Source organism: Priapulus caudatus, unplaced genomic scaffold (assembly GCF_000485595.1).
Source record: "Priapulus caudatus unplaced genomic scaffold, Priapulus_caudatus-5.0.1 Scaffold361, whole genome shotgun sequence".
Lineage (NCBI taxonomy): Eukaryota > Metazoa > Priapulida > Priapulimorpha > Priapulimorphida > Priapulidae > Priapulus > Priapulus caudatus.
In genome coordinates, this window is record NW_014577422.1 from 66,467 (window position 1) to 79,002 (window position 12,536).

A 12,536-nucleotide genomic window follows, 5' to 3' on the forward strand; every position below is an offset into this window, starting at 1 on the left:
TTCTGCCAAAGCCATTAACTAGATTGTTTCAATTCATCAGGTATTTGCTTGGGGCGAAGTTTTGTCGTATTTACTTCTGTACGCTCGATTGCTCGCTGCTAATCAGATTCCCTGCCATAACAACCGGTCGATCGATAACGAGGCTTACGAACCGCCAGGGTTGAGCTCGCGTACAGCGGTTAGTGTAGTGAAGCAGAACATACCGCCTGTATCATACAGGTTAATTATTTTACTGAAACTCAGACGGTTCATTTTGGACGCATTGCCTACTACAATTTTTTTCAAAATTCCCAAATCACGTCTTATCACTGCTTACCAAAGTTAAATCCCCGCTTTATTTCAAATTATAATAGACCAATTGAGAGTTGGGATATTGAATTTTCACATGGATTTAATGGGGCAAATTCAATTTCATCACACCTCTTTTTTTGGAGGGGGTGGGGGTGTTGAGACCCGACCGGAAGTATATTCCCGATTTTGTATAAGGGGTGAAAATATTAGTAATTAATTATTACGATAATTAATAAAGCCACCGAAGTATGCTTATGCCGCCCGCGTGATTTTTTTTCCTAGGTTAATCAAGAACATAGGGCTCTAGTGAGCGCTGCCATTGGTTGATACAAATCACGTGCCTCAAACTCCTGTTTTATGGTGCACCCTAACCCTAACCCTTTTTTTATATAAAAAATTACATTTTTAATTGTTGTAAATAAATAATGTAAATATTTGCGTTAATTGGAAAAAAAATTTTAAACGGATAAAGATAGAAAAATACAGAAAACAGGAAAATAATGATAAAACGGATGGGATGGAAATGCCCTATTATCTACTCCTGAGATCCATGGATTAACCCAGATTAACCATTAACCTAGGATTATTAACCTAGCACCTAGGAAAAAAATCACGCGTACCGCCTATTAGTTAGACTGGTACCCGGTCGACAGTTCCACACGCTACACCGTAGTGTTTGTCAGTGTAGCGAAGGATACTTGCCGGAGTGAAGGTGGCGAACGGGTACCAGTCTACCCATCGGCATCCAAACAACCAATAGGGTTAGCACTCGTCTTAAAAGGACGACCAACACGACACGTGATAGTACATAACCAATCCGTTTCATTTCTGAGGATATTCTGTTCTCAGGTCAAAAGAAGTAAACAATCATGGAGCCCCTCGCAGAAATGTTTAATGTGAGTCGGGGTATTAATCCCTTTTCTGCTAGATCTGTGCTGTTCAAAACGGTTCGATCGTTAGCTCTTAGCAATATGGAATACTATCAGGACGATATGAGTAGCTACAAGGATCGTCTGTACACAGCATTTTCAAATATGCACGATCATTTAGAAAAAGTTGAACCGTACATGGAAATCTTGCAGGCAATCGGTGCAAAATACGATTTCGACGCGACGACACCGGGAAATGGATATCGCAGCATCGTTCAAGTTATAGACGCCTGTGTACTCAAACTACTGAGGATCTCTAGAGACGTTTGTCTGAATCGCGAGTCGTTTCTCTTTCTGGCTGGACATAAATGTAGGGACGTGGAAGCATATACGGACGTGTTGGGAGTGCTTCGGCAGTCACTAAAATACTTCATAGAGTTCGACACGTGGTGTGATGATGGGCAGCTATTCCCACATGAGAAAAACGTTCCGTGGGACATATTACGAGAGATGGAAACTTTCAACCACGCAGCTTTCCACGGCAGAGCCGTGGCATTTCAAGTAAGCAATCGTCAAGCGTCATCATAATTAAAGCTGAGTCGTGTGTGCATGCCCAAGCCCTTAGTGCCATATAGTGGGTTTAGTCCTACTTTGGGGCAGCCCTGGTGCAGCAACCATCATCGTCGTCACCACAACCTTTAACACAAACACATTTACTCAGACATGACTTCCAACACACGCTATTGTATATACGTCATCGCTATCGAGACCAACATCCCTATCCTTGCCCCTGAAACTAACACTTATTTCTAGTCTAACCCTAATCGGGGCATAATTCCAAACCTAGCAATAAAACCCGGGAACCTATTGGCATTACACTGATTACAGGGTTAATTAAACCACCTGTGTGCATGTGTGTGTACGAGTGCGCGCGAGTGTGCGTACGTGCATGTGTGTGTGCATGCGCGTACATCATTATGTACATCTGTACATCATGTACATCTCTATTATGAGCTCTTGATGTACATGCATGTTGCATGATGCATCTGAGTGGTGCGCATGCATGCATGGGACTAAGCGATATTACTGACAGCGGCCCTGTGATACATATCACCAAGAGCGGATAATACCTCTCAATCAAGAGGTATTATCCGCTCTTGATATCACCACATTACTTTCCGATCGGTAGACCTGTCTAACCATCAGTCACACACCGGAATGTACGTTTTAGGCTAAATTAAGATTTCTTGCAGTCCAGCTATACCCAGTGTGTAGGCATTTCCTGGGCTGATGCCCCACATCGAGCGCACGCTTGTGTGTGTAACATCATGTGACATAAGTAGGGTCAGAGGCAGGTGAAGGTAGCAGCAATGTGAGTAGTAGGCTCTGCGGCGTGCTAGTTAAAAACGTGCCCGTTACACAGCCCACAAGCACGCTCATGTAGTTGTTCACTGACCCCATTACTTAGTTACAGAGCCACACGCATATTTTGCATTGGGGCAGTACTCTCCTGTCCTTGGGCACAATTTACAGTACACATCCTAGCAACTTTACTTCCACTATCACATCTATTGAAGTTTACATGCATGGGCTTGTAGGGTCGTGGCATTTGTGATTGCTGTAAGCATTAACAATTCAAACTCCCTGTCAAAGGTGGTACTGCCCGACTGCATCTGACTAATGTCATACTGGTGTGCCAAATTGCAACTTTCTGCACACGTTAATGTCACACAGTTTGATATTTAAGCAGATTCATGTCAGTTCCGTTTTAGGAAAAAGTGTCGGTCACATGAGTGACCCTGAGAGTCTAATAGCATGCTCATATTTATAACTGGTTGTTTGTACAGCTAGCAACATTAGAAACCCTGTTCCTACTTGACCCTTACTTTTGCTCTTTTAAGCTACTCCATATAAATACAGGGTTTCAGGGCTCGAATTAACCGACGGCACCGACGGCAATCACCGTCGGTGCCCCTATCAATCGCCGTACTGCCCCTGAAAATCCAACCCGACCGACACCCTTTTGTGTAATTGCCGTCGGTGCCCTTTAATATACTGCCCTAGTTTCGTTTTTAGTCGAGTCAACATAACACGTGCGCATGCGTGCTGTAGTTGCAATGATGAGTTTAAAACCGATAGTCGCAGGAGGGAATAATAACATAATTATTCGCTCCTGATAGCGGGCATGTAAAATTTCTTGTTACTGCTTCATTGGCAGACGGGGGCAACAGTGTAACTGGAACGCGATGTGAAGCAGGTAAGCTTACATCGGGGACGGCAACAAATTGATATAATGTGTACTCATCTTAAAAGCAACCGATGTTGATGTGATAATTTGTTATGAGTTTCTTTTTATTTTTACAAAAGTGCCTTTGTGCCTTCTCAATTTTGAGACTGCCTTGGTGCCTTTCTTAAAATTGCCTTGTCGACCTTCCATTTTAGAGAAATTCAATGCGATTTCTCCAAGCCCCTTAACAAAATTGGCCTTGCGCTCTCGTGCTTAATTCGAGCCTGCAGGCGTTTCATACATAAAGGAGCACAGTGCGCGCCACCGCTGTTGTCAAATTTAACATCGCGCGTTGTGAAAATGTTCCCCTGTATTTACTGATAAGATACGCCTGTATCTATATACTATTAGTATATCAATACATCCTGTATTTGACACTCCATCATGCGCACATTTTTCCCCAAATGGCCTAACCGTCCTTTGTTAATTTTCCCTCCAGAAGAAACCCTGTAAATAGAAGCTAATATATGACTTAACCTCCTTATGTACCTGAACATTGTGTAGCCTAGGCAGCCCACAGGGTAAGCGAAACCAAAGGCAGCCAGGATTACGTATAGGCCTCAGTAGATTAGACTGATGATATTACACAGACGTTTGGTAAATGACCGCTACAGAATGTTTCAATCATCCCGTGTGTTATGTCCGTGTAATCATTACGAGAGTTTGCTATGGGGAAAAGTTCGTCTTCGTTTTTGATGATCATGGTAAAAATGTGATTTTTTAAATAAATTTATCAGTTACGAGACTTACGACTAATGCTAACATCGCAGAACGTTTATCTATTTTAAAACATTAGGAAAATGTACAGTGTCTGTGCGTGCACCGCAGTTAGCAATACAGTAAGTTCTGGCTAGTAAATCACCATGGTATTGTGGAAATCTGCTGGCATTAATATTTCTGTACTTTGTTTACTGAAGGCAAGCGTGGCTATATTTTCCATTAATATGTAAATGCATATATACGTATGCTAATCAAGCATCGTGTGTATTATAGACGCATGTTCAATGGCTTCCCTAATTACTATTTTAAAACACAAATGCTTTGCTCGCGATTCTCCAATGCTAGTGCCCTCCGACTATACCATGAATCCGACCCTCCCCCTTCTCTTCGCTCTTCACTCTCTCTCTCTCCCTCTCTCTCGCTCTCTCTCTCTCTCTCTCTCTCTTCTCTCTCTCTCTTCTCTTTCTCTCCCATCCTACTTCTCATGCTCTTCCCCATCCTCTCCTCTCTCTCTCTTACTGGCCTTTCTCTCTCTCATTCACCCTTTTCCCCTTTCTCTCGCTCTCTCTCACTCTTTCTTGAGTTTTCTCTCTCTCTCTGTATCTATCTATCTCTCTGTCTCTCGGTCTCGCTCTTTCGACATCTAGTAAGGACTTTGTACTTTGCACGACACGGGCTGCCAGACCTTTGGATTTGTCACGATCTCCCCCGAATCATGCCATTTGTTTAGGCTTTTCCATGCCGATTTTAACTATTTATTAGCTCATCTGACATAGTCAGATGCAGCTTGTAGAATCGCATTGATCGTCCGTCCGTCGTCCGTCTCCGTGCGTCCGTCCCGTCAACATTGGGCACAAATTATAACCGCTCGACGTACAGGTCACGATATTCGGGACGTGGGGGGTATCCGAAAACGAGTTGTGGATGTCGAAGCTGGGCGGTCAAAGGTCAAAGGTCAAGAGTGTGTAAAATAAGGCGGGAACATTCACTCCTTAACTTAAGGTATAGGGAGGAAATGCCAGAATTGTTCGGCACAAATCTAATAACGGCGCTCGACCTAGGCTTGTGATAGTCGGTGTTATAGCCATCATGGTAGGAAAAGCCATCCACTGTGCCGAAATTGGAGGTCACAGTGTCAAAGGTCAATGGGCACAGGGCAGATTTTAGACATTTTTCGAGGACATGGGCTCTGACGGAGCAATGAAAAAACTTTTTTTTTCACGGTGACCCACCATTTTTATGGCTTTATTGAAAGGACATGAAATGTGCTTTCCACTGACGTGGCGAAGAGTAAGTGTCTGATAACCTTTTGACCTCAAGAGGAGGGATTTAAACATGGATTTGTTAACTGTTACTGTGTTTAGAAAGAATTTGACTGCTGGGTTTGCGTAGTAAATCTATACATGCCTGGATGTATTGAGGCTACAATGTCACAGTGAAATTTCAAAAGCTAAATTGCTTGAAGAGGTTTATGCCTCCTTAAATCGTATAATTTCTATGGCATTCTGTACTGTCAGCTGTGTAATATGCCACTGGCCAGTGGCCACTGCCAGTGCATGTCGGTGTGATAGTTATTGGTGTAGTTTTTTGCCTGCGTTAATTAGGTACAGGTGGCAGGCTCTCAATTGCAGCTGTTAGGAGGGTTAAACATTGATTTGTTTCTCAACTGCTGTTGGCGAGTACCTGTGGTTGTGGAAACGCTCCCATTTTACAGTGAAATTCCACACAGTAACTTCTTACTTGAACAAGGCTTACTTATGAGATAATGAGATGAGTATATATGAGATTCTGCCATGTACATTATGAATGGAATAGTCACTAGCACTCAAATAATTTACCCAGGACGTGAGGCTGTGGATTTCCCAGACTTTAATTTCTCATCAAATTTTGGCACCAATATAGACGTAAATGTGTACGTTCTTGAGCTTATTCGGTCCACTAATCACTGGCCTACCTTGTTTTGTTTTTGTTATTATAGGGTTAGCGGTCACAATGCACCATAAAAACATTATTTCAGGCACGCGATTTGTATCAACCAATGCGGATTGTGGCGAGTTATGCAGAATGCAGAAGGTTGCTGAAATGATGTGTACCGCAACTGCCGTATCTGCCATATCTCTGCGCCTAACAAAGGTGTCACTATGCACAACTTAAATGTTACGTTATATACCGTAGCAACAGACCTCAGATGAGCCCAGACGCTTCTGCGGCTCTTGTAGATATTCAAAGGTTCTCCAAGGGCACTCCCATCGTGTGACCCCGCCATCCTAAAAATGCACCCGCCACGCTAAATATCATACGCCGCCATGCTGGTGGATACACGAGAAGTTCAAAACAATTTAATTAAAAGGCGACAGTAGCCTCTAGATATTTACTGCATACAACTGTACTTTACTGTATAACAGATCGTCTATACCACACGTATTTGTACCAGATACCTAATTAATTGTGTATAATTATTTACACATCAAACCTGCTACGAAATTTGAACGGCGCCATGACACCTGCGACCGTGCTGCCACCCCGACGAAAAAGTTGCCGTATTTGACAATTTATTTTGCACGTTCACAGACTGAGGGCTAATCACAAAAGTGCAATTATATTTATACCTAAATTGCTATTTAACCGAACGATATTCATTTTAGGGCAAATTTATCTATATTATAAAGCTGAAACTATATGTCGTTTTATAATGAATGACAATCCGTTTTGCCTTTTAAACTGAATGAATAAATAAGAAACACCCTCGGTCTGTAGCCCTTGGTTGGAAAGTGGTTTTGCGCAACTTATCAGATCGTGCACTTTGAGTGGCGCCACCGTCGTTGTAATCAAACTGTAGTCATTAGTTTTAAAACATTTTTTAATAATATTTCTATTAATGGTGATTGAACCATGAAACTTTTTATGTAGCGTAATTATAACTTAAATTAGCTGAAAATAAGCCTAGAACCTAGAGTAAACTCTTCCTTTAATACACGTTGGTCTCGATGGTACGGGTAGGCAATCACCCTATCCCTATGCCCTATGCCATATTACCCCCTATACATATATCCCCTATACCAAAATTAATCTATGGTGTATAACCTTTTGTTTTAAATATTTTTTTGCATCTGAACTGACAATCAATTCCAACCAACTGGTGTAGGCTAGCTGGCACAATAATGTTCATTTTCATACTTCAAATCCGAGTGTTTTCTAGCTCATCAAGAAACCTTAATCGTGAATTAAATCGTGAATTAATTTCCAACGGCATTATTACGGGGCAGGTAACCCAGTCTAACACGAGGTAGAGTAGACTGGTACACTTACCGACCACTCCTGCCATTGTCAATGGTGACAACATTTTTTTATTTTTTTATGAGAGGTGAACTCGATTTGGAACCAGCAAACCAGCAAGTTCACCCCTACATTTTTGTATTTTTATTCCATTAAAATTATTTTGAATTTTCCGATGGCTTTGCCCATGCAAAACAAACATTTTCACCCCACATGCAGTGCTTCAAATTTACACACAGAGTGTCCCAGATTGCATCTCAGAACTTTTACAATTCAAAAATTTCCCCCCGGACGCCCCTAGCTCTGAGTACCACCCCCATGCTATCATTTATTTGCAATCCCTTGTAAACCCTGTAAACCCTTGTAAACCCTTGTAATATTATTACAACTAACCACAACCACCACCAGTCGCACCATTGTCATCAGAATTAACACCCTGCTACGCCCATCCTCCACGTTTTGCTCTTTGTTCTTCTCCTCCTGCTCTTCCAGCTCCTCCTGTTCCTTCTCCTGCCTTATCCTCCTCCCCCTCCTCCTGCCTCTCTTCCTCCTCCTCCTCCTCCTCTTCCTCCTCCTCCTCCTCCTCATCCTTCGCCTCCTCCTCCTCTTCCTCCTCCTCATCCTCCTCTTCCACATCATCATCATCATCATCATCATCATCATCATCATCATCATCATCATCATCATCATCATCATCATCATCATCAGTACTTAGCAGTAGCAGAAGCACCACCATCACCACCACCACCACTACCAGCAGTACTTAGCAGCAGTAGCAGCAGCAGTAGTAGCAGTATAACGGGGCTCCGGCACCATGGTGTGAAGACATGGATAAGCCCTCTGCCAGCTGCTTGGCTTCGGACCGTGCATTGACCTGTCCAGTGCAGCCGCTGCCCGCGATCCCCAGTCACACGTGTTCACAGCTGGTCTGCACATGCTGTTTGTCTTAGCTCACGCGCTCGCTTCCCTTCCTTGTGCTAGAAATCAAAGAAGAGGGGGAGGATGAGAGGGGGAGGACGAGGATAATGAAGTATCGAAGTAGGAGAAGGGAGAGGAGGAAGATGAAGAGGAAGACGAGGAGACGAGGAGGAGAGGGAAGGAGGAGAAGCAGGAGGAGGCTAACGACAAGCTGCTAGTCCCTCGATACTGTGTATATGTCCTGCAGGCTCCATTCCTTATTTCCTACAGCATTTCTTCATATACTACTGAGCACTCGGCCGTAAGAGTTGGCAGTGATGTAGCGTGTCTAGTTTTTCTCTGTATGTACGCGCGTAAGTGTGCATGCGGGCGCGCGTGCGTTCCTGTGTGCGTTTGTAGCATCTATCCATGCCTTGTGTGTACATTCAACAGTCTTTCAACGTTGGGCTTTTTTATTTAATTGTTCTACTTGTCACCTCATGTGTCACCGTCTCTGTCACCTCTGCCACCCCATTACCCACAATTAGCCTGCAGGCAGAACTTTACATTCTGAACCTGCGCCTTTGCTCTTTTAAAAGACAGTTTGCGTTTCTATATGACATGTTCACTGCGAAGTCTTATTGGATGGCCCCTACTATACGCACCCACATCTATTGGTAAAAATACTAAAATGATAACAGAAATAGAAAAATCCAATTAAGGAATTATATTTCACCTTTGCACCTATGATTTCCACACGTTTTAGTTGCAATTTAAATCATGCGGGGTATTATTAATATCTCTGGAGTTTTCAGTATCTCTAAAACGTATATTTTGATGTATTATGCATTATCACGTATATATAGTTCTTAGATATTTTGCCATCTAGCCTGCCATTTCCCCTCCACCCTATTTGTTACCTGATCGATCTTCTAATATCAGACTCAGGATTTTTTAGAAATATGTAAAAACACTATGATGAGTCTAAAATGCAGTAACATTTTGCACCAGATTTCACTTCAAAAGCTCTGACCTCTTTGACTCATGTCGTTGTAACTACTTCACGATGTTTTTGACAACAAGTCCCCGGTCTGCGTGTTTCAGTACTGTGGCTCCCTGTCTAAGCCTCTGCAAGTTGTGTCCGTTGCCATGGCATCGTTCAGCGAGGGCTTCTACAAACACGCTAACGGAAACATGATGCAGCGAGCGACCACGTCACTGCTTCACAGCGGCAAATACCTGCTCAACCCTGAAATGAAAGGACAACAGGTGAGTGAGTGCTAGAACCTCGCATCCATGTAGCAAATCGTCTTCGTGGGTGAATGTAATGGCGAAGAAGATAGCCTAACCTTACTAATATCGGCTGAGCAACGTTGCGTGTTTCAGTAGAAAACGGGATCTTCTGTCTGTCCCACCTCCAAATAAGGAATCACAAACGACCATGGTTTTTCTAAAACAAAAACCGCATTTTTTGTCTCGTTTGGGCACAGAATCCGTGTAAGATTTCTACGCGTATATATTGCGATTGTGTAGTTGTCACCGCCGTCTCTAGTGTAGCCTCTCGGAAATTAATATTGAAATGTAGGAATAGGGAGCATATAGGCGATAGTGGCACGAGTATTAGTTAGAGGGACGACGAGTATAGAAGCGTCCAACAGCACACGGAATAATTAACATCGCAACTCTTAGAAAATTGGTAATTATGCCAACGGCAGATGGGCGATTAGTTTAGAGGGCACAGAAGGTGTTAGATTGTAGTGAGCATGCAGTAGAGTGGGCTAAAATAATTAGCCACTGTTACGAAGCAACGCATGCAGAATAAAAGTTACCAGGGACAGTTTGGCAGCCAGCCAAGGACCAAAGGACACAGTCCAAACTGACGTAAGATAGAACAGGTGGTCACTCGTCATACTAATGTCCGACGCCGAACCAATAGGGGAGATGGCCGAAGCGGCTGGCGAGGCGAGAAAGGACGCGCCCAACGAGAAGGGCACGCCCACGGGTATAAAAGGGGATGCGGAGAGAGAACGTGGCCGGTTATGACGACAGAGTGCTGTGCGAAATAAAACAACGTTTTCCCTGTGACAATCATACTGTTCGCTTTATAACCGACTTGAATTTATTCAACGCGACACTAGTGCCACGTACCAGCGGTAGTATAGCGCCATCGTACGAAGATAAATAGCTTCTTTTGTTAAGACCAAGGGTAAGCCCTAGGCGTCACTGTCACTGGAAGGAAATAGGAAGGAGACAGGTCAGCGACACTTGTAGCAGTTAGTAACTAACGAGTGAGACACTAATGAAGAACGGGTTACTAATGAGCTACTATTGTGCAGGACTGCCACCAGAGATTGCACGTTAGAGGCTATGTAAGGTCCTGATAACACGTGGCAAAGGGAGGATAAAAATCACATTGCGAGTAGGAGACCAAAGGCTATATTAGCCTAAATCTACAACTAGGACAGGGGTGGGCAAACTTTTCAAAGCGAGGGCCGCATCAGTGGGCCATGAAAAGTCGAAGGGCCGCACCTTTTAAAATCAGGCGGTGCGCTCTAAGATAATACGTGCGTTTTGCCACAAGGGCGCCATTTCTGGACCATAATTAGCTGAAATGGCGTTGCAGAGCGAACCAGACAATAGAACAGTAATCTGTATGACACTGAAAAAGTCAGCCTCGGTTCAAGCACAAACATGTTGACTTTCACAAAAATCTATTAATTGAAAAAAAAATTATTTTTTTATTTTTATTTTTTTATTTGCTGTAGGCTTCCGCGGGCCGCACAGAACCCCGTAGAGGGCCGCATGCGGCCCGCGGGCCGTAGTTTGCCCACCCCTGGAATAATTTGTTATGAGTTTTCTTTTATTTTACAAAAGTGCCTTTGTGCCCTTCTCAAATTTTGAGAGTTGCCTTGGTGCCTTTTAAAATTGCCTCTGTGACCTTCCATTTTAGAGAAAATTCAAGGCGATTTCTCACATGCCCTAAAAAATTGCCTTGCCCTTCTCGTCGCTTAATTCGAGCCCTGCAGGGTTTCTCATACATAAGAGGCACAGTGGCGCACCGCCGTTGTCAAATTTAACATCGCCGTTGTGAAAATGTTCCTGTATTTACTGATAAGTATATCCTGTATCTATATACCTATAAGTATATCAATACATCCTGTATTTGAATCCATCATGCGCATTTTTCCCCAAACTGGCCATTACCTCCTTTGTCTAATTTTCCCTCAGAAGAAACCCTGTAAATAGAAGCTAATATATGACTTAACCTCCTTATGTACCTGAACATTGTGTAGCCTAGGCAGCCCACAGGGTAAAGCGAAAACCAAAGGCAGCCAGGATACGTATAGGCCTCAGTAGATCTAGACTGATGATATTACACAGACGTTTGGTAAATGACCGCTACAGAATGGTTTCAATCATCCCGTGTGTGTATGTCCGTGTAATCATTACGAGAGTTTGCTATGGGGAAAGTTCGTCTTCGTTTTGATGATCATGGTAATAAATGTGATTTTTTAAATAAATTTATCAGTTACGAGACTTACGACTAATGCTAACATCGCAGAACTTTATCTATTTTTAAAACATTAGGAAAATGTACAGTGTTCTGTGCGTGCACCGCAGTTAGCAATACAGTAAGTTCTGCTAGTAAATCACCATGTATTGTGGAAATCTGCTGGCATTAATATTTCTGTACTTTGTTTACTGAAGGCAAGCGTGGCTATATTTTCCATTAATATGTAAATGCATATATACGTATGCTAATCAAGCATCGTGTGTATACTGACGCATGTTCATGGCTTCCCTAATTACTATTTAAACACAAATGCTTTGCTCGCGATTCTCCCAATGCTAGTGCCCTCCGACTATACCATGAATCCGACCCTCCCCCTCTCTTTCGCTCTTCCACTCTCTCTCTCTCTCAGCTAGAAATTGACAAAATTGTTGATTTGGGTTGCGTTTGGTGCGTATAAAAATATTTTTTACACGCAACTCATAGGTTTCAGCATACGCTATAGTGTGACGGGGCCTTTAGGAATTGACAAAATTGTTGATTTGGGTTGCGTTTGGTGCGTATAAAAATATTTTTTACACGCAACTCATAGGTTTCAGCATACGCTATGGTGTGACGGGGCTTTAAGTTTTAGAGGTGACAGTGATTAATAATGGGGTTATTATTAAATTAATCACGGTATGTT

The 12,536-nt window shown here is 42.9% G+C and overlaps 1 protein-coding gene across 1 annotated transcript in view; it reads left to right on the top strand.

Annotated features, from left to right (window-relative positions):
• Positions 1 to 1,158: 1,158 nt before the first annotated feature.
• Positions 1,159 to 12,536, top strand: part of LOC106809524 (hormone-sensitive lipase-like) — a 41,388-nt gene continuing 30,010 nt past the window's right edge. Inside the window, exons 1-2 of the mRNA XM_014812620.1 lie at positions 1,159 to 1,721; positions 9,445 to 9,609. Coding sequence (XP_014668106.1) covers positions 1,161 to 1,721; positions 9,445 to 9,609 — 726 coding nt within the window. The 5' untranslated portion in view covers positions 1,159 to 1,160. The remainder of the gene's footprint in view (positions 1,722 to 9,444; positions 9,610 to 12,536) is intronic.